Raw genomic sequence first — 23,087 nt, forward strand, 5'->3', positions numbered from 1 at the left:
ATTATATATCTTGAGTTGATATTTTTTGGATTGTGAAAAAGAAATAACATCCACAAAGGGAAGAAGAGAAATCTTTATCCTATTTAAAACCTAATCATTTGGAATAATTTGCAACTTGGTCCCCGACTGCCCTAGTTTTTACTTTTTATTATTTTACACGCAATGATTTTCATTGAGATTTCAGATTTGATCTTCATTTTTGCATTTCTCAATTTTTCCCCTTCCAAGATGAGAAAGAAAAAGGCCAAAAATATGTTGGCATAATAATTATCACATTATAATTTATCTATCTAGCTACTGTCGGAATTATTCTTGATAATGATTAAATAATAGGGATATTCATAAATTAGAAAGATTTAATTTGAATCGAGAAGATCATTGATATAATTAAAGCAAAAGATCATTCTTGATAATGGGAGATGAATATATTTTTATATATATACCTTAGCCATTTAATCAAGAAAAAATATGGTAGCTTTGTTGTAATTGCTTAAAATACCATCATGTCGAGTGAGGTTTGTTTACATTTATTGTGACGTCAAAAAGTTTCCTCAAGAGGAACTTTTTAATTTATGTAATATATATGAATAGTTATAGTAAAATATTGTACTTGATACTAATCGGCACATGAGCTGCTGCTAAAACCGAACTATAAACTCAAACGGGACCTCAGAACGAAGTAAACTAGTCTTTAGCTTTAAAAAAAGCCTAGAAATGGATATAGATAGGGTCGGAAAGGTGTTGCACGATAAGTCTCGTCCCCTCAAGGAGCGCTTCCGTGCACTCTTCACTCTTAGGAGTATAGGAGGAAAAAGTTCCTTGGAATGGATGCAAAAAACAATCAAGGAAGATAGTTCCGAACTTCTAAAGCATGAAATCGCATATGTCATGGGCCAAATGCAGGGTACGTTTCAAATTATGAGGAATTACTAATGGCTCTAAAAATATAAATAATTATTATAAATCATAGATGCTGAAGCGATAGAGGGTCTGATCTCCATTCTCTCTGATCCTAAAATGGAACCCATTGTTCGCCATGAAGCTGCAGAGGCTTTAGGAGCTCTTGGAGAGGATCCAAAGATACGAAAAGCACTTGAGTCTATTCTAAATTCAAAGGATCTTCCCATTGAAGTGACTGAGACCGTCAGTTTAGCTCTTTCTCGTTTGGATTGGCTTAAAAATCCGGAAAAAAATTTAAGTAAAAACCCCTATGACTCTGTTGATCCAGCTCCTCCGTTTCCTTTAGACTTTTCATCCAATTTGGAAAGTCTACTCCATAATGAGTCTGAAGATATATTCATTCGTTATCGAGCCATGTTTTCTTTACGAAACAAAGGAGATACAGATTCCATTCAATCCCTCTGCCGAGGACTAATTCATGATAAATCAAGTGCTTTATTTAGGTAAGGAATTCGTCATGCTGTTCCATGCTTTCAAATATATTATTTATTTTTGTCCGTAGACATGAAGTTGCATATGTACTCGGACAAATCCAAAGCTTTGAGTCAAAAAAGTCCCTTATTCAAATCCTACAAAACGAAAAAGAACATCCTATGGTGAGACATGAGTGTGCTGAAGCTCTAGGGTCCATTGGAACACCTGAGATTCACTCCGAACTTCAAAAATACTTGGGGAAAGAGGTACCTGCGGTCGTTCGAGAGAGCTGTGAAATAGCACTGGATTTTTGTGACTATAATCAAAGTTCGGATTTTCAATATGCTAATACTTTATCATCTTCTATAAAGAGTTAATTTATTGTTACACCTCCTAAGTTAAAGGGGTTTATTTTACTGTGAAGAATATTAATATGAATATTCCATAAATACATTGATCTAAGTAACTAATTTGAACAAGGGTTAATTATAAAATCGAGAGAAGGGTTCTGAGTATTCATTGCCATTGTATTCATTCATTTAAGCATATTAGAATCATGCATCATAATTCGTATATAGTACGTTATTGGTTTTTTTTTTTTCTTTGAGTCACGTGTGTAGATAGTTCTATCTACGTAATAATGTACACAAGTACATTATCATTTATCTCATAGTCATAAATATATAAATAATAAATGTAAAATGTGTGCGCTAATACGTCCTGCAGAGTGCTGACTTTACTTTTATACAGCTAGAGTTAGAACGTGCACACACCAGTGACCACACCACTGGCTCGACTGCAGCATAACTACTACTACTAGTATGAAATATTTTTTGTTCTCTCTCTTTTTTGTTCTTTTTTTTCACAGCTCTTATTCCTCTCTGACGTTTCTAGATTCCCTTGTGAGTTGTGTATATGCTTTTCTCTCGCTCGCCTAATCGCATCTTCTCCCCTCTCCCTGTCATTCACTCCGGATACTATCATTTAGTTACTCATTATTGCTTATAATAAGGGAGTACTATTACTAGTATGGGCCTTTTGGATTGAGAGCGGGCCCAGCCTTGTATTCATCTTCCAAGATCAATCCTTCTCACCACTACCGCCGCCTATCCCTCTCCCTCCTTACTTCACTTTCTCCCTTCATTGACATAATTCCCTACACATTCTGGTACTTAACTAAATCCTCATCATTAATTGATCAATCCTAATTATCAATCAATGGCAGTGCTACATGGGACCAAAGCTCTTGAAGCTTGGTGCCAAATTGTGACCAAAGATTACTCCAATGTCACTATCACAAATATGACGTCTTCATGGAGATCTGGACTGGGATTTTGCGCTCTGATTCATCATTTTAGACCCGAGTTGCTAAACTACTCTAATCTTAACCCTCAAAATGCTTTCGAAAACAATTCTCTTGCATTCACTATTGCAGAGCAACATCTTGGGATCAATGCTCTTCTGGACCCTGCGGATATGGTTCACGCATCCTCTTTAGACCGTCTTTCCATTCTCACTTATCTAAGCCAGTTCTATCAGGCATTTGGAGGGGCAACAACTAGGTCCCATGTCAGTAATCATGTCAAATCTCCTTTCATCAAACCCATGCCGCGAAGAGAGTCTTCCTCTGCTGGAGGTCCTTGCCAATTCTGCCAAAAACCTGTGTTATTCCTTCTAGAAAGATATAATATTAATGGCCTTATGGCTCATAGGACCTGTTTCAAGTGTGCACGGTGTGGCTCTCAACTCAGTTTAGCTAACTATTATGAAACGGAAAAAGGAGATTTCTGCTGTGAAATTTGTCCTGATGAAGAAGTCTCACAAGCACAACTTGCTCTCACTAACAAACTCAAAAGAGAGTCTCAAGAAAAAGAATTAAATGATGAAGAAATTTCTCCATCACTTCAAAACAAGGTGGAAATTGATATTTTATCATCCTCTACCATTGGCCAAGGAGAAGAGGAGGAAAATTCTGAATCTATTGTTCAGTGCGAGGAAGAAGAACATGAAGAAAAATTGGAAACCTTCAGCACACAAGAAAAAGAAAATATCCCTCTAGTACCAGAAGAATCTCATCTAGCAGAAAATGATATTGATTCTTCATTTTCAAATGAGAAAACAGTGGAGGAAATTCATTCCAATGTTAGTAGTGATCATGGATGTAGAAGTAGCAGCAACCGGAGTAGTCTCCATCTTGAAAATACATCATCTGACCACGAAGTTATAGATGTGAATGAAAAAAAACAGTATAGAAGACAAAGAAAATGAGATCTCTGATATCGGCAAGATCTCTCAAGAGGAAAGCAAATCCTCTTTCCATGAGGATAAGAATGACGAAAATATAGCGGATTTTTTAAACCCTGACGTTTTGGTAAAAGAAAAGGAGGATCTATTGGTGCGTAAAATTGATAACATTTATTCAGACGAAGATAAAAATGACACTCCTGAGGATTATTTAATCACCTCCTCAACCTTAAAAGAGCATGAGGAGAATGCAGATGAAATAAAAGAAGGAATTGCCGAGGTCAATTCTGAGGAAACTAGAGAGAATGATGAACCTGGTGTGGAAGAAAAAAGTAGCAATAAGAATAATGAAGTCGAAGATGATTCTCAAGAAAAGGTGCTGGCACAAGAAAAAGTCTGTAATGAAGAACCCTGTGATTATCCTGAAGACTTGAATCCTTTTGACCTTGAGGATGGAGAGGAACTCGTTGATGACACTAAAGCAATAAAAGAGATCGAAAACAAGTCGAAGTCCGAATCTTCAAATCCTTTTGGTAGTGACTTTGAAGATGAAGAAAATGATCAAGTCAGAGAATTGACATCCCTTGTTCCTCCACCTAAACCACCACGGGCTTCCCATAATAATGTGATACAGTCACTTAATCCTTTTGGAAGTGATCTCGAAGATTCTGATGGAGATGACTCAAGATGTAAATCAGGCTTTCGGAGTGTTTCCCCGTCACCCTCTTGCTCCTCGTCGATGACGATTCGTAGTCGTAAAAAACGTCGTGCTCCCATGCCACCAGGAGCAAAATGCCAGTCAAGTCCCTCTTCTCTCCTTCGATCGAATAACCCTAAGTCTCTTAAAGAGAGAGACAACATTAATAGAAGATCCCAAATTTCTAATTTGAACTTCAATGAAAATAAAAACACTGTTGTTCCCTTGACACCTGTGAGTCCGGATAAAGCAGATGGAGGGATATGGAAAAAGAAAAAGGGACCTGCCCCACCTCGTCCAATACCTCCCAAAAGACAAGTGAAGAAAATACCAAGAAAGGCTGTCAATACCGAGCTCATTGACATTGAAGTAAAACAACTCGAGTTTGAGAGGCAAGGCGTTCAACTAGAGAAAACCATTCGGGAACTGTGTGAGAAAAATGATTCTGAACAGAAAGAAAATGGTACGTGCAGTGAAGATCGTGAGTCGCTGGGACCAGAGGCTGAGGATTTGATCATTCAATTATTTGAACTCGTTAATGAGAAAAATGAGCTCTTTCGGAGACAAACAGAGCTCATGTACATGAAAAGAGAGCATAGGTACGTAGTAGAAGGGCAACAGAGTCCATAAATCAAGGATAATGTATTGTTATTCTTCATCATCAATTGTATGTACTTCTTACGTATACATTAACATAATTTAATGTATATTTATTTCCCTTCTCAAGTCATAAAAAGAATCTTATTTTCTCCTTCTCTGTCTTTTGTCCTCATACTCTCATGCTTAATTCCCTTTAATTCAATTTTCTTAAGTAAATAGGGTGCTTGTTTTGCTTTACATGGCTTTTGTCTTTTTGTTCATTTTTTAGGCTAGAAGAGGAACATGCGGACTTGGAATATCAAATAAGAGTATTAATGAACAAGGAAAATTTGAATGAGGATCAAAAGAAGGAGGAGGAAGGCCTCATTTCTCGACTTATGTATGTCGTCTCACAAAGAAATGAAATCGTTGACTGTCTTGAAATGGATCGCCTCCGCGAGTTGGAAGAGGATGAGTCTATTGAAATTCATATGGGAGAGTTTGCAGCTGTAAAACCCGCATTGGATTCCTCTTCTGAAAAGAAGAAAAAGAAAAAGAATAAGGAGAAAAAGAATAAGAACAAAAGTTTCGATGTTGATAAGGATATTGATACGAAGGAGTTTCCAAATCTCTCTCAGTGTGGCTCTCCCAAACCATCTCCCAAAAAAGATAAAGCTAAAAAACTAAAGAAAAAGTTACTTTCTTCCATGACCTCCTTGGCACATGTTAAGCGGTAAAATCATTTATCCTTAACATACTTCTTACTACTACTACTACTCCTGGTTCAATCATGTATACATAGCAATACATATTATATAGACGAAATTGATCATTTACTTAGTTATACATACATATGTGACAACGAAGGACCGGCTTGGCACAAATATTTTTTTTAAATGATAATTACTATTATTTATTTCCGATTCCCCCTCCCCCTTATATTAACAATAATGTAACATCCGTGCCTTAAAGCGATTCCAATTGTTTTCTCTATAAAGGGAGTCTTTATATTGACATGAGTGCATTTATTCTTCTCTATTAAAGGGATTTATTTGATTTTTTTATTATCAGTGTCCTCCTTCTATCTCTTTGTATAATTATGATGATTAAGTTTGTATTTGAGCCAAAATCCGTTTGTCATAGATCTTATTTCCTCTCTCTCTCTTTCTTTAGTGGCCATAGATAATTAATAATAATTATTCAATTATACAAATAATAATATATTTTTTAATCATGTATTCGTCCAAAATTATCTTATCTGAGTATATTTTTTTTTTAAACAGTGAGGTTGTAAAGAAAAATTAGAACACTTTTTAACGTGTAGTAAAAAAAATTTGGTGCCTTGATTTTATCTTTCCTCTTTTTCTTTCATTTAAAGATTCCTTCAGAAATGCACCCCTCCCCTACAGTCTTTGACAAATACGTATGTATTCATTATAAAAATTTGAGACTTACTAGCTAATACCTATGTATATTAATAGTTATTAAGGCCATAAGAAATTATTGAGACAAAAATATTAATTGAACATTCTAATTCCAACTAAAGGATCCCAAAACCCTGACAAAAAGATAATCAAGCCAACATGTTATTTAAAAATAATATATATATATTTAATATATTAATTGTTAATAGTTATAATCGTTTATAAATATATATTTTAAAGTCTATGTAATTATTCATTATTATTAAGTAATAGTAATCTTCCAACTTCCCCCAAGTTTGTTAATGATTTTTTTTTTAAATGAGACGTCGATATACAAGTAAAATGAACAAGTCTCTCCCATATAAATATCATGATCTCACCCACCCCTCATCACTACTCTTAATCTCATTTTGATGTACTAACTAAAGTATGGCATCACATTCCACTACAATACTACCATTACTACTCTGAACGCGTCGACTCTTTTTGGCTTTAATATTATTGTTGTTGAGTCAAGCATTTTCTTTTCTTTTACTTTTTTTCTCTTCCACTACCACCACATACTTCAAAAAAGCATGTTTTTAATTAATATTTTACAAAATAATATAATATTTATTTTTCTATATATAACATATATTTTATGATGAATAACCATTATTAAGACTACGACAACTCGTGTATGTTGCCGACGTTATTGCACCCTTCTAATTACACAATAATATTATACAAATGTATTTGTTTGTTTGATTGTTCATTGGTGACGAGTAATAATGATTTTTTAAATTTAAGAGAAGATAGAAAGATTTTAGTTTATGAAATATATATAGATATATATTATTATTACAAAATATTTGAGACGTCCTTTGTATATATACCTAATAATTAATATGATGTGTTAAACAGGATCATTTTCTGAGATCTGAATGTAGCTTTTTATTTTATATTTTTTATAAAATTAACGAAGAAAATAATGTTTAGAGAATGAGAGAAAAGTAATCTTCTATTGCTTCTCCTGTATCTTAGCCAATATTTTTTCTTTATTTTTCTTGCTCGACGTCAGGTATTCCTTTTCATCTGGAGTGAGAGGAGCTAGGATCTCCGTCACCTAAAAAATATTTGATGATCAAGAATGAAACAAATTTTATATTTAATAAATATATAAATGACATACCTTCCCCGTTCCAACTGTACGGCCACCATCACGAAGGGTAAAATGTCCATTCTTCTCAATAACCACGGGTTTAATGAGCTTCATATCCAGAGTACAGTCCTCTCCGGGCATTCCCATGTCCTTGCCTAATATTTTGATAAAGGATGTACAATCCCACGTTTTGCAAAAGACAGTCAATTGATTGCCTTGCGACAGTGCTTTTCCTCGTCCGCCTTCCTCTTTGGACATGAGATAGACTTGTGCTTTTATGTGATCCACTTGTTTGACAGAATTGGGTTTCGCTACCACCATTCCCCGACGAACATCATCTTTCTTAACCCCTCGAGCCAATATACCCATTTGATCACCAGCATTAGCCTCTTCAAGAATTTTATGAAACATCTCTATCCCTGTCACTTTGGACTTGATAGCAGTGTTAAATCCAAGAAATTCAACCTCTTGCCCTACTTTAAGCTTCCCTCTCTCTACACGTCCTGTTACGACGGTACCACGACCGGGGATTGTGTGAACATGTTCGATAGGCAGAAGGAAGGGTAGGTCCAAATCACGCTCGGGATTAGGAATATAACTATCAACGGCTGACATGAGGGCCACAATTTGTTCTTTTCCAAGGCTTGCATTTTTGTCTTCACATGCAGAAAGAGCGGATCCCTTAATAACAGGGATGTCATCTCCAGGGAAACCGTTTTCACTCAGAAGCTCTCTGACTTCCATCTCCACTAGCTCAATCATTTCCTCATCTGCTACATCACACTTATTAATAAACACAACAATATGCTCAACGCCAAGTTGCTTGATAAGAAGCAAATGCTCTCGGGTCTGTGGCATGCAACCATCCGTTGCTCCCACAACGAGGATCGCTCCATCCATGTTGTTTGCTCCTGTGATCATGTTTTTAATGAAATCTGCATGTCCAGGACAGTCCGTATGAGCATAATGACGATTCTCAGTTGCATACTCGATGTGAGCCACATTAATGGTGATTCCCCGACTCCGCTCCTCAGGAGCATTGTCAATAGCTGCATAGTCTTTATAGGAGGCAAGCTTCTTCTCTGAGAGGATTTTTGTTATGGCTGCCGTAAGCGTCGTCTTTCCATGATCAACATGACCGATCGTACCAATATTCAAATGTGGCTTCTCCCTCTTGAAGACCTCCTTTGCTGCTAGTAAATGTCGGCTATAGGAAATTGATCGCTGAAATCCCAAGAAAAGGCCCCTGTGAATTGCAATTGCACTCATTTTTAAGAGGTGTTGAACGAGGAATCCTCTAACTGCTATAATTATATCAATTAATAATTAAATTGAACGACGAGGCCGTGTTCTTAAGTATCAGAAAACTGAAAAAACGTTAATGGATGAGCAGCTGGCTGCTGTCTATATGCAAAAAAAAGCTAGAAAAATGTGTTCTACTAATATCTGGAGTGGACCATGGGTCAATCACTTAACCTCGCGTAGGGGGAGCTGTATTTTATATCCTTAAAAATCAAATAGCAAAACCATATTGACTTTGTACAATATTACTCCCTGCGTTTATTTCATCACTTCATCAGCATGGCATAATTTATGTGAAGTCTCGTGCTACAATTAATATTTCTTCCACGAAGACAATAGTTTTGAAGCAAAATATAATAAAACTATTTTTGATTAAAAAAACATGCTCAGATAAGTGATTCAACCTGGTGTTACTACATATATTACCTTTCATTGTTTTCTAGAAGTAATTTACAAAAAAAAAAAATTATCAAAAATAATGTTTAGATTGAATATTTTATCCATTAAAGTTAGTAACCATCTTTTTGGCAAGTTAAGTTCGTAAAGATATAACTTAAATCTTTAATTCAGAAAGAGATCTGAGGATCGAAGGGATGCTCAAATGATGAGTAATTGATTAATAATATTAATATTATAGACAGTAGTGTACCCGTCCCATTTTCATTTCAGTTTAGTGGAAAAAATACAATCTATTTGTTATAAATGTGAAAAAATAATTTATAATTACCGCTTCACATTCACACTAAGATGTAGTTAGTGTACTGGTTTCACATTCGCTCATCTTTTTGGTCGAATTAAATGTGAAGTTTCCAGTAAGCTTACATTATTATTTTGCTATTTTCTTCTAATATACTTATAATTCTTTTATGCAAAAATTGTTTGAATAGAAATTGAATTTTACGAAGCAAGTCCTAGAAGGTAATTTTGTTAGAGGATGCCCCCCCATAATTTTGTTTAATCAAAAACTGCTTTATTTTAGTTCAAAAATGTTGTCTTCGTAGAAGAAATATTAATTGTTGTACGTGACGTCACATAGATTATTTTATGCAGAAGAAATAAACAAGGAGTAATATAGACAGTACAAAGTAATTTAAGTTTTGTCCAGAGAGACTTCTCCCTTGTTTTGCCATTTGATTTTTAAGTATAAAAATGCACTTCCCCTATATGAGGTTAAGTGATTTATCCTTGGTCCAATCCAGATATTAGTTCATCAAGTATGGTGGATAGATTCTTCTTTTCTCACCAAACCCTTCCCCTCATAAAATAATTATAAGTAATAACAGTAGAGTATTTAATCGGATTAATATGATCCTGGGCACTGTTTGAAATAATTGCAATTATATAAACTTCTCGACAAAAACATATTTCTTATTTTCAAATAATAAAAAAAGTTCTAAAACTAACCGGAAGATCAGGTCTACAATTAAGTTTTAATGATGATAGACTAGCATTGCATTACCTCACTAACACGAAAATACCCTATGTCATGGACATTTCAAGCTATCCGTATAACATATTCGTGAACTACTTCTAAGCCAGCTCTTAGAGCACGCGTTTTTTTTTGTATGTTATCCAGGTGCTCGAGACGTCCATGCCTATTTATTTTGCTGTTAGCTGTCGATTCGCTCATTTCGGTTCATGACTATTTCATAATGAAATTTCTTTGATAAATAAACAAAATTATGTTATTCTATAAATTACATCTTATTTTCATATTATACCTTAGTAGATATAGAAGAAAAAGAAGATGAAAGAAGTATAAATAGTATTATATAGTAATATTGTAGCATTGAAGTGACATTTATGAACATTTATTTTAATTAAGAGAACATAATATCATTATGTTAATATTACGTATATATTTTTAATAAATAAAGAAATGAATTTATATTAGAAACTTAAGAATATTAAATGAAAATCAAATAATGAGCATAAATGAGAAAATAAAAACATCATTTAATGTGTAAGCACTGATCCAATTGTTTCAAATACATATATATTTTTTCTAATTCTAATTTTACTATGGAAGAATCTCGAGCCAATATATTGTTTTATATATCCAGGTACATAGCCTCTTCTATCTTTAAGTTTTTCAAAATTGAAGATTGTGAATGCATGAACTTTTTGATTTTTGAATCAATAACTCATGGTTTTGAATTTTCTGGCGAAAATCGAGAACTCATCGAAACTTTTCAAGATTATGTTAATAGGCGTGGTCTTAAAAGGGCTTCAGATATATTATATTTAAGTACGTACATTCTAGTCAGCTTTACAATATGATATTCTCAGCGACCAAAACTCGACAAATCCAATACGATGCTTTACAAAGCTATTTGTCAATTTATTAGAAACGGGAGATTCCTATTGGGCTGAAGTGTAAAAAAACAGCATCATTTTGCTAATTTTATTGTTCAAGTTGGATTTAAATACTTTAGAATATATATAAAAAATCTCATAAATGAAGCTAATAGTAGCTCGTGTAAAAAAAAGGTCGAATTCTCTTTGTGCAAGTTTCAGAAAAATTATTAAGTTATCTTCTAAATCTTGAATTTTCATTTTGTTTCGTTTAATAAAGGATTTACTCTATAAAAGTATTTTATTCATCCCTTAAAATAATAATAAATTTTTATAATTATATATAGGTATAAATCAAAGAAAAGTAGGATAAAATATAACAAGTTAGCTTATAATTTTGAACGTCGGTATCTATGTCATTAATGAGTATTTTTAAAATGACTATTAATTAAATATAAGAACTGTTATGGGAAACATTTATTAATAATCTTTATTAGCGTGGAAATCCTAAATCTTCATGGGGTTAATATTCCAATACAGTGGTAACCAAATAAATTTTTTAGAAGATGATTAAAACTAACTAAGTTTCGAAATTGCATGTCTACAGAAGTTAAGAGGTAACTTATAATTTGTTATCAAATAATCACTTAGTACTCAACACCTCACAAAATCTATTTATGCAGATATAAGCAAAATATAATAAGTATTGCATACAAAAGTATAGAGAAAAAAGGCTGCATATTCATTAAGAGTCTAATATTGACTTTTACTATTATCCAAGGGATTTCTGGCTTATATACATCAAGGGCACTGAAGGATTCTTAACAATGAAATATTTTTCTCAGAATAAGAGACGAAAAAAAGTCGGCCTTGGAAGGAACAGGTCTCAAGAGTTTAAACGAAGGAGCTGTGGATGAGAAATGATAACTCTTTGTTCCTCACTGAGTAATTTATTCGAAAATTATTTATTTTTGTGGAACTCTCCAGTTAAACTATTTATATGTAATATCAGAATAGAATATGTTTTGTACACCAAAATATCGAGACACATTATCTTTACGAGTATATAATCCTCTTGCGCTTTTCTTCCGATGACAAAAGAGTAATAGTACTGCTCAGACTTGGTCAGACCAAGGACTCCTGTAACCAGGACAGGACACTGCGCTCACGCATTTCCAATATGGGTCTTTGTTTATTTAGAATTTGTTTCTTCTAAATGGAATGTCTCTCTTCAAGTGTTTTGCTACAAAATAAAGAGTTTTTAAAAGTATTTTGCTAGGGAAAATCATCAAAATAATAAAAATGTGGCTATATATTTCTAATAGAAGTGGTATTTTATTAGTACTTTAATCAAAATAAACATTAAAAACATATAAAAAAGAAAAGGCACAATCAAAAAGTACAAAGTTGGTCCAATTTTGATAGAAAATTAGGGTTTTTTTTCTATTAGCTTCTGAATTCTTAGCTGCCATTCTCTTTTTTGTTAAAAATCGGATGTCATCATTCAGTTTAGCACTTAAATTTTTACCCATGGCATTAAACAAAACAAATGAAATTATTTGAAGAAAAGCTGACCAGGAGTGTCCTTCCTTGCACTTTACTCCCACAACGGCGAGTTTAAACTGTTCTGCATCCTGTCTATGAATGTGGCAACAAATTATCTACAACAAAAACTCTAGGATTTGGTGTGCCAAGAAAACTGTCTTTCTCTTCAGGAGTAGCTGTGATGTAAGAGAACATGGAGTGAGCATAAAGACAGGAGAGGAAGAGAAGGTCGGATGGAGTCGACAACTCCCCTCTGCTCATTATGTCGATGAACTCTTTCAGGTCTACATGCTGATTGGTTGGGCTATCGAAGGTTATTGAGTCCGGAGGTGTGTCTCTGATGAACATTAACTCTTGGTATGATGTACAGCTGATCTTCAAAGAAAAACCAATATACCCGGCAACTAAGTAGAGAGCATCCATGAGCTCAGCTTTTACCATGTCTTCATTTAGCAGAGTTTTAATTTCTGAAGTAGTCATACCTGAAAATTTAAAAAAGTAAAATATTGTAATGATATTATCATATTGTAAAAATAAATAATACCTAGATAAAGAAGCTTACTATTAACAAATATCTTAGTAGTCTGTACCAGCCAAACCTACTTCCGATGAGATCTGACTGGAACATGTCGAGGAGTACATAGGAGAAGTCTTCATCTAGGAGAATATACTCTACCAGATCTGCTGCAGCAAAGCACATCTGCTTTGTTGCTAGGAAGGTTTCTGAGGCCAGGTGCTTTACTGTTTTGCCACTCGATGAGAAAGTCGACAAAATCTCTCAAGAAAAAGAGACTAAGTTTGTTCTTCTCAGAGATTGATTCACGAAGCTCATCTCTCTTTTCGTAGCCAAATCCAGGTGTCTTGAGGTTTAGGATATTCCACATAGTCCTGAGCTCACATTCTCTCACATGAGTGCGGTTGAAAGAAGACAAGGTGAATATTACCTAGCTGTTGGTTTGGTGAAGAGGAGAGCCATTCGCTCAAGAATGAAAGAGAGCTTAGAAGCTTGCTTAGGTTCAATCTCTGAGGAGTTGAGAAACTTCACAAACTTGTTGAAAATGACTTCCCAGGTCTCTTTTGATTCAATTCTTCTTTTGCTCCCAGAGAGAAAGCCAAATTGATGGCTTGAATCACAGTGTTGACCTTGCCTTTTGAGGTGATGTGTGACACTGCCTTTTTGTCAATCAACACATCAGAGTGGTACATTTTGAATGACATATCTGTCTCAAACTTGATGCTGGCTACAACTTGAGGCCCAATTTTTCATCATGGGATGGCTTTGTGATGAGGATGAAGTATGATGGTAGTGTCTCCTTGGCCAATTTGTCAACAAGTTATTCCACAGAACTCATTTTATTGAACTGTTGAGCCCTACGTGATCATCATGGTCGCAGCTTGAGTTGCCCTTGATTAAACTTAAGGAGTTTAGAGATAGTTGGGACAGTTTGGCCAAAGGGATGGTACTACATCTGGTTTGAGGTGTCTGTAAAAGAAGGACAGTTATAAGCATAGGCATCAAAAGTGAGCAGCTGGCTTACCTCTTCTTTAGAGCCTTGTCAAGGGTCTGACTTCTTTTAGACTCACAGATGAAATCAGAGTCGTTGAAATGCAGGGAACACAGGTTTGTACTTTTGGATGATCCCTAATCTATCTTCTTCAGATTTGTTTCTTTTGGAATGACTCTCAGCCAGGTGGTATCAAGTACAGGGTTTCTCTCTTAGTTTGGCCACAGATGAATCGTAACACCAGACTGTTGTGGCTCGTTGTCATAGCCCGTTCTACACCCTGGAGCACAACACTTAGTGGGCATGACATGGGCAATTACAAAACACAATAAAGATGACGTCCACAAAGTAACTAATAAATATTAGTTATTACTTATTATATTATTATTTTATTAGTAATAACTTTGAATTTGAATGCATGTTTGCGCGGGCCGGGTCCTGCTTGCAGGATTTCTTGGTGAGACTCATGCCGGAATGTATAAAAAGGCGTGAGCGTTCCATGTTCTAGATTTCCATGCATTTTGAATATTATTTATCATATCAATTTTAGTCAGAATGAGAAATTTGACAAATTTTTGAAGAAAAACAAATGATATTAGATCAAAGTTGGTTTGTTTCTTTAAAAAATGCAACTTTTTATATAAAAAGTTGCGAGGTAAAAAAAATTATTAAATTTTTTTTGCAATTATATTTTTGAGTTCATAATTTTAAGATAAATAAATCGAAGACTAAAGGGAAAAATATTTTGTTAGTTTTGTTTTTAAGATAAATCATTTCGACAAAATCGCAAAACTTTGCCCCGTTACTAAATATATTCAAACTATCTATTATAAAAAGCCGAATAATCGACTTACCGTTCTAATACTAAATTGTTCGGGCTCCAATCCATTCACATATTTATTGTATGTATTGTGAAACACTGTTACTGTTACTAGGATTTTCTTTTGGGGAGGGTATCCTTTATGACAAACGTTTGGCAATTTTGTCAGAATGCCTTTTTTTAATAACTTTTTTAAGTAGAGGTAAATTTGACAAGAATAGTATTTGAATATTTTTGTCATGGTATCCCAGTTCCCGTAGATATGGGCATGGACTTGTAAGGAGACCTATCCAAGGAGTGGCACTCCAAATTCAGAAGGGACCAGGGATTTTTCTTTGCGGTTTGATTTGCTTGAGATGTAATATTTTTATTTATTTATTCTTGAAATTTAAAAGACTTTTTTTTTGTATAAAAGCAGAAAATTTGAAATTATTATATTATTTATATCACAACCTTAGAGAAATAAATGTGAATACACTCAACCCTCAGTAGTCACAGGTCTGAAGGGGACATTTGAAAAAACGATTGTTAAGTACAATAATTTAGAAGGTAGTCAATATTATGGAATTTCAGTAGGATTTAATATAAATTATGCATATATTTCAGTTGGGCATACAATTATCGTTTTGGGCAAGTACAGCCCCCCTAATGCCCCTCTGTAGTTACAATTTAATACAATGACACATTCAATATGATTAACTGGTAGTCCATTGAGCAGTATATCTCTTCAATAATATATATGACCATTTTTTTGTGATTTGATCATTATATTATGTATATACAACATATGTACACCTAACAATGGTTTGGATATGATGACCGAGATTCAGAACATTTTTATCATACATACATTTAATTTTCCATTAAAAATTGTTGTTTATTTCTCTAGTATATACATTTTAAGGTAGACTAGCTACTTACTATAGGTATATATATATATATCTGATCTCGTGATCTCTTCTACGTTTCATATTAGTATCTGTATGACTGTGTAGCCTTGATATTTTATTTTTTGTCATGGTAGATGGTTGTATGTAAGTTATTACTTATTAGCAATATCAGTCAGTCAGATATCTTCAAAAAGGAGCCATGTCAACCAGACGTGATAGAGAAATACTCAATGCAGTAATAAACCCAAGCATTCCAATCGGTGAAGGTGTATTTGATGAAGAGAATGCAATAGACGAATCTCTCCAGGATTCCATCTATCCAGATTCATCTCAATTAAAGTAACTGGTTCATATATAATTATTTTTTACACACTTATATATTGGATGTACATTTTAACTTTTAATTCTACTTTTCACTCTAGAGAATCCAAAATCCAGGAAGAGAAGGCAATTGAATATGCTGAGAGAAATAATATGAACGAAGCACTACGACACATGAAAAAAGCAATTGAATTGACTCCAGATCGTGCCTCCTGCCTCAACAATAGTGCACAGATCCATCGCTTGAACAATGATATTGAATCTGCTACCCGAGATTTAAACAAGGCAATAGAAGTGTCTCAAGGTATTGGTCGATCCGCTTGTCAAGCTTATACGCAAAGAGGCCTTATAGAGTATCGAGTGGGAAAGAAAGAGGAAGCCCTATCCGACTTTCAATTAGCTGCTAAACTGGGTTCCTCTTTCGCCAAATCCATATGCACACAGCTCAACCCCTATGCTGCCATGTGTAACAAAATGCTCAAAAATGTATTCAAGGCCCTTGAAGATGGATCGGAGAGAGTGGATAATCCCTTTGATAATCCAACATGTCACAAGGGATGAATCAACAAATTGTCGTATTATCCTTAGGTAGTAACTTATGTACCAACTCATAATTGACGATGTGATTTTGCATATAAATATTTAACTCTTATATTTCTTGTGTAATTTAAATAATAATACATTTATTATAGACTATTAACATGTTGTTTCATATTGAAATCTGAGAAATTGTATAAAAAGTTTTACTTAGTTTATATGCAATAATATACTTTAAATAATATATAATTATTAAAATAAATAAAGGAAATCAAACCATGAACAAGGATTTAATGATAATTATGTAAAAAAACAGAAACATTATCTTTTCTACAGGGAAGTAACCCCTCTAGACTTAATTAAACTACATAATACAACAAAGGCTTAAATAATTTTTTTTAGTAAATGCTTTCAACTGTGTAATGATCTCTCCTCTTACTCCGTACATCATATTTATTAAAAAATTGGGCCTAGAAATTAATATAAAAGTATGTAATCCTATATATATATACTCAAATAAATGATTAAACTTTTTAAAAAGAATCGCCTTTTCATAAAAAAACAATAACAACAATTTTCCAATTTTTCTAAAGTATAAATTGGAGTTTAAGCTCAATGAAGGGTCGTGGTATTTGAATCATTACTGATTTCAGAGGACGTTCTTTGACGTAAAGGAGGTCTGTAAGTAGAGTTTATCATAAAACCTGTAGAAGGATAGAAGGAAATTTCGGGTCCTCCTCCATGATTTATTAGGAAAAAGTTCCATATGTTTGGAGATATCTCTATATGATCAGAGCTTGGGGAAAAGTTTAATACACCGTTCCGAGTAATAGTTAAGTTTTTATTATTGATAGGTCCAGGAGGCTCCAATTGACGACCCTGAACAAAGTCTTCCCATTTGCGGTACCAAGAGGAACTTAAGTAATAAACGACGTCTCCACTCTTCTTATCCTGTAAGAATATAATGGATTACTGAAAAAAATTAGGGAATAAAAACTACTGACTTTAAACTCATAGTAGAGGCGCTTAAACTCATTCGACTCGAAGGACTTTTGCTTCATCAAGGATTGTTGCTCAGCCTTGCAGACAGAACATTCATAGAGACGGGTACAAGGAGGAGCTCCTCCAAAGGTTCTATGAAGTTTTTCCCAAACTATTTGAGGCAATGGTATAGTCAAATCGTTAATAACCTGATATTTGTGGGGAAATACTCCGCCATGAATGCATAGAAAACTAGAGTTATCGATGGGACCTTAAAAAAAAAGAATTAAAAAATATGAACAACTCGCTTCTCTTATGTTTTTTTCACCTGGCTCAGCAAAGTTTTCAAACTTATTATACCATTCCTTGCCCACATAAAACTGCATCAGACTAGATTCCTGACTTTGAGAACGAATCAAAATATTCTGTATTTGATCTCGAATACTATCCATTCGATCATTACTTTTCCTATAAAACAAAACATAGGCCTCCAACCCCAGGACACAAGAAGGATCAACACGAGTAACAATGGAATCATCATACTCGTACCATTCCTGATCTACATTATTAAGACAATAGGCGACATAATGGCCCCCAGATGCAGTTCCTGAATGAACGATAACACCAGTAAGTTCATAAAAAGTCTCTTTAGAACCAAAGTCCTTGTGACACCAAGGGGACATATCAAGATCAACTAAAGGAAATGTGACTTTACTCGAGATTTTCGAACTATACGCAAACTCATGCCGAAATCTCTTAAGGTGAATGCAAAGAGTATCTGGTAGAATAGTGACCTTTGAATACTTCAGGCCATTTCTCAGCTTCTTACACTTTTCACAACTATACATGTTATCCCCTTTTAGCTCATCTGCAGAAAAGAAATAAGAGAGACAGTCCCCTAGACTCACTTTCGGACCATACACAAATCCCACAAAGTAAGACCATATCCAGGAGAGCCATCCTTGAGACACATTGTTGGTGATAGTAGCATTTGAAGTAACTGATTCTTGATTAGGTATTGGTAAAGAGAGATCCTGGAAGGTCTCTTCTGTGGTAGATATACGATTGCACGTCAAGCACTGAACATTCGAAATGAGCTTTCCATCAAATATATCCGAAATTATGCTCTTATAAACTTTTTTACGCTTCTTGGACTCGGCATTCCTTCGACCATTATGAGCAAGGGAATTACTAAAGGGCATTAACATTTGCTTGCCACTTGCACCAACCACTGGACTCGTTCCTCCTCCTCTAATTGAAGATTTACCTTCTTCCTCTTCTGGAAGATTACCATCCTCTGAAAGTCCTGAGTCTGCTGTTTCGTAGTCTCCCACCTCAGACACACTCTCAGCTTCCTCACCTTCTTCAGACTCCATTTCCTCACTCGAGTCTTCATGAGCATTATTGCTATTACTATTATTATTTTCTTCGTCTTCTTCCTCAGCAATGAAAGACTCCATGAGTTCTTCATGAAGCGTATCCATGAAGCATCTTAGAAATTCTTGAGAGTCCTGTTGCAAATATCCTTGAAAAATGGGGTGCGCAGCTTTTATTGAGCGGACGACTCCACTAGGAACGACGTAGCTACTCCTTTTTTTGGTCCACATTTCAAGCATTAAACTACAGTAGGACTTGGAGAGGGAATTCGATTTCCCCGAGAGGGGGAATGAGCTTTGGGATAAAAGCAGCTAATAAAGTACTCTGTGAGACTAGGTGTGTTGCTAAGGCATTGAAGGGCAGCGTTCATATAGCAGGTATTTCCCAGATTGGCAAGTCCCATTAAACCATCAGAAGTGATTTGATCCCCGTAACTTCTTTCCTTCTTCGAGGATGAGGAGTACAACTGTTGGCGCTGAGGATTGGATCGAGGGGGAGAGAGAACGTTTTTGACCTGGAATGAAATTGAATAACAAAAATGAATGAGTAAGCAGGAGTAAGCAGGCAAATCCTCGGAAATCCCATCCTCACCTCTCTTTCACACTCAAAGCACCAAACCTTTCGAGATTTTAGATTGAGTTGAAGAGCATGAGACGAATTGTCTTCATAGTGAGTGAGTGCATGATCCTCAGAGTCATCCTTCTCCTCAAACTTGGAACACCCAATAGCTAAGCAATTGGGATAGAGACAGAGCCAAAGATTTCTACCCTTAAACCCACAGTCATCGCATTTCAAAATCGGCTCTTCACCACTAGTACTAATATTGTTATTCACTCGAAGAGACTTGAGAAACCCCGTGACAGGCCCTACACAGCTTTCAACATGCGCGCATTCCCTTAAGACTGACATGATTCCATTTAGATTCCAAGGTTGTCGACATGGAAGAAGAAGCTGAGCTCAGGAATTCACAATTTGGGAAGTTAGTCGTTCCTTACTGGTAGGTACTTACTAGAGTTACTACTGTCTGCTAAGTCTAACTTTTAACCTTTCTTATGGACGGTTTATGGAATCAAAATCATAGTACTCCTGGCTATTATTATTATGATGATCAGAAATCATCATTTTATTTCTAAAGCTTGTCATTCGTGAGACCACGCATGTAAGCCTCCACATGGGTCTTTATTTAGCTATATAAATATAGCTACTTAGTGTGTGACCATACTCTAATATCAGCTAGAGTGCTAGAACATGTTACATGTATAATATTAATAACTCCTGTAGGGGAAGTTTTCTTTTCTTTTGGGTAAACTAAAATCAGAAAATTTACAATTAATTTCCGCAATGCTTTTTATTGATTGACTTGTCGCAAAATGTTAGATAATCCACTGGTCAAAACTCTTTCTTAAATTGATCTTTTTTTCTCATTTTAAAAATATTGCTTACATGATAGAGGCATTCCTTGAAGGCTGTAGCATGTGACTTAATCTAAATTATATCATTATATGATGTTGAGGAATGGACAAACTGAGACTGGCAGTGATTTGTACTAATGAATTATATCAATAGAACTCATTAATTGTACATAAAAACTTAATTGTTCCTTTGCATTTGAACTAAAAATAAAAAGGACGCTGTTATATGATACATCCCTGTTTCACTCCGTATATGAAAAGAAGAAACAAAAATCTATCATTAATTATTATAGATTTTAATGTATTTCATCATGTTTTTATCATTGAATTTATTTTGAAATTTTAAAAATCTAACGCATTCATTCATCAATCGATCATATCTTTGATTTAACTACTATAAAATTCACACCAATAAAAAAATACCTTGTGAGAATTAGCTGACAAGTACATTTTTAGAATTGATGATCAATAGCTAGCTAAAATATTATTATATCTATGTATTTACGTGTAAAAAAATATCAAATTTCCCAACGTGAGGTAAGTAAGGAATACAAAAATCCTCATGATTATTTCTTTAAACGAATTAGCGAACCCCACGTGATAAATAGCTGAAAAATGTTTTGGTGGATAGAATCTTTTTTTGTCCGCTAGAGGGACTGTTTAGTTATTACTCTGAGAAATAATTAGAAGTTATGATTAACAACATTTTTCATTTAATTTTATGTTATTAGATAACATCTAATCTAATATATTTTACTTTTTAGAATATGCTCATTCGAGCAATCTATATACAAGATGTAAAACTCATCAGTCTCCAATGATAATTAAATATATTTGAAACAATATATCGATATTTGGCAATTTTAATTTATTTCTTTAGTGGTTTACAACTAATATCTCATGCATCACTATTAGTACTTACTGAATCTATTTGGAATGTATGCATATTAAAACATTATATATGCGGTCACATCATGTATTGCGAGCCCTGGTATAATAGCGTATTAAGGTCAAATTTTCGAGGAAAAATTATTTATAAGTAGTCTTCAAGGCGTGAGTTGACTTTTAGCTGAAGGATAATTTGCTAAATAGACATTTCGCCTAATAACCATTTGGCCAAAAAATGATATTAAATTTTTTGATGTATGCGATTGCATATTTTAATACAATCTAAAGTTATATTATGATATATGGGTATTGTTCATATGCTAGTATATACATATGTCATATTATAGGTAAATTATTTAGTGTTCTTTTGCGAAAATATATTCTATATTCATTAATGAACATTATATAAGCACAACACAGTAGTGGTTCACTGTAATAATGATTGTGGTAAAAAGGTTGCAGACAAAATCGTTGCGTGGTAAAATTTTCGTGTACATTATCATTGTGACAAAATTGCCTCGGGCAGTCAGTAATAGTGGCACGATGGACGTTCCAGAGTGCGGGAGGAAAGCGCGGAGGAATATTCCACAATACACCTCTGACATCATTCGGAGTGGAGTAATGAGCAAAGCGATTTATTTCCTCCTACACTCTGGAACATCCTGGATCATAACGATGTGGAAATCGCTGCTCTTGCCTAGTATTTTACAAATGCTTGTCCGTCAATCCAAGAGTATTGTCCAATATGAATAGTGCATCATTTCTAATGATATTGTAATTAATAACGGAGAAATAAGTGATTAGCATTGCTTCTACTGGATCCACTGTCGTGTTTCTTTATTTTTATTTTCTCTTATATTATATATTAGTTAAAAATTAACTTTAATTAGTTATATTAGTTTAAACGAATCTTGCCATTTTTTCCATTTAGGCACTTTTCCTTTTTTTATCTTGCCATTTTTTCCTGACACCTTTCCTGGAAGTGGTCGTTAAACATCCTATATGATATATTATATAGCCTATATAAGTTATATTAAAAGACCTACCCCCCTCCCCACCCACCTAAAGATGAGGTCTTGCGACTATAAGTATCTGTATAAATCTTCTAAATGAATTTTATAATAACAGAATTTTTTTTATTAAAAAACTAGATACCATCTACATGCATTGTTCCATTTTGTAAAACTAGAAAAGTTGCTGGAAAAGATGTTAAAGAGCATAACGAAGCTTCTTTTAATCAATTTTTAGCAAACAAGGGTAAGGTTTTTAGAAAAATGAAAACCTATCATATCTCGGAAAGTTCTTGGTAAGTCTATTTCAATACTGATCTTAATTTTTTGATATAATTACTCGCCAATATAGAATCGAATTAGATTTAAAAGACTAAACTTACTTGAAAAACAAAAACAACATTAAAATGTAAGAGCCATAACAGCTGTAATAAATTTGTATTTAATATCATAAATAAACTTTCAATTTGGAAAAAAAACCATATTTACTTGTGCAAAACGGGAAGTAACGAATACTCATGATCATAAGTCTGATTTTTTTAAAGACTATGATAATGTTTCATCTGTATCTGAATTGGAGGAAATACTGGATTTGAATTGGGATCCAAAAGAAATTTCAGATATTTGGCTGGAAAATGAAGCTCAATTTTTTTTGTTTATAACTAAAAACTATGCAAGTATAATTCAGCTTACTTGGCATATTAAAAGAGCACTAAATATATCTTGTCATTAATAATATTAGTAA

The 23,087-nt window shown here is 34.1% G+C and overlaps 5 protein-coding genes and 1 long non-coding RNA gene across 6 annotated transcripts; 3 read left to right on the forward strand and 3 right to left on the reverse strand.

Moving 5' to 3' along the window:
• The first annotated feature begins 516 nt into the window (after positions 1-516).
• nero (deoxyhypusine hydroxylase nero) lies at positions 517-1,844 on the forward strand. Its single transcript, XM_040727121.2, has 3 exons — positions 517-904; positions 971-1,403; positions 1,463-1,844. Exons 1-3 carry the CDS (start codon positions 715-717, stop codon positions 1,749-1,751), a joined length of 912 nt encoding a protein of 303 aa, XP_040583055.1. The 5' UTR covers positions 517-714; the 3' UTR covers positions 1,752-1,844.
• Positions 1,845-2,131: 287 nt separating this feature from the next.
• Positions 2,132-5,771, forward strand: MICAL-like (protein). The gene is given in 4 exon segments (XM_071894021.1): positions 2,132-2,193; positions 2,269-3,630; positions 3,632-4,914; positions 5,184-5,771. Coding segments are annotated over 3 exon segments (2,769 nt in total). The 5' UTR covers positions 2,132-2,193; positions 2,269-2,592; the 3' UTR covers positions 5,632-5,771.
• Positions 5,772-7,226: 1,455 nt separating this feature from the next.
• Positions 7,227-8,892, reverse strand: mEFTu1 (mitochondrial translation elongation factor Tu 1). Its single transcript, XM_040727120.2, has 2 exons — positions 7,490-8,892; positions 7,227-7,423 (listed from the first exon to the last, which is right to left on the reverse strand). The coding sequence occupies exons 1-2, from the start codon at positions 8,726-8,728 to the stop codon at positions 7,319-7,321; spliced, it is 1,344 nt and encodes a 447-aa protein (XP_040583054.1). The 5' UTR covers positions 8,729-8,892; the 3' UTR covers positions 7,227-7,318.
• A 3,479-nt stretch (positions 8,893-12,371) lies between these two features.
• On the reverse strand, positions 12,372-14,362 carry LOC121131753 (uncharacterized). The gene is made up of 3 exons (XR_005869152.2): positions 14,140-14,362; positions 13,146-14,084; positions 12,372-13,083 (listed from the first exon to the last, which is right to left on the reverse strand). It is a non-coding gene; the product is annotated as an uncharacterized lncRNA (long non-coding RNA).
• A 783-nt stretch (positions 14,363-15,145) lies between these two features.
• LOC121131756 (tetratricopeptide repeat protein 36) lies at positions 15,146-16,960 on the forward strand. The gene is made up of 2 exons (XM_040727124.2): positions 15,146-16,155; positions 16,239-16,960. The coding sequence occupies exons 1-2, from the start codon at positions 16,016-16,018 to the stop codon at positions 16,696-16,698; spliced, it is 600 nt and encodes a 199-aa protein (XP_040583058.1). The 5' UTR covers positions 15,146-16,015; the 3' UTR covers positions 16,699-16,960.
• Usp20-33 (Ubiquitin specific protease 20/33) lies at positions 16,764-20,082 on the reverse strand. Its single transcript, XM_040727123.2, is given in 5 exon segments — positions 16,764-17,625; positions 17,679-17,926; positions 17,984-19,309; positions 19,312-19,546; positions 19,624-20,082. Coding segments are annotated over 5 exon segments (2,466 nt in total). The 5' UTR covers positions 19,942-20,082; the 3' UTR covers positions 16,764-17,286.
• Between the last annotated feature and the right edge of the window lie 3,005 nt (positions 20,083-23,087).

Source organism: Lepeophtheirus salmonis, chromosome 1 (genome assembly GCF_016086655.4).
Source record: "Lepeophtheirus salmonis chromosome 1, UVic_Lsal_1.4, whole genome shotgun sequence".
NCBI lineage: Eukaryota > Metazoa > Arthropoda > Copepoda > Siphonostomatoida > Caligidae > Lepeophtheirus > Lepeophtheirus salmonis.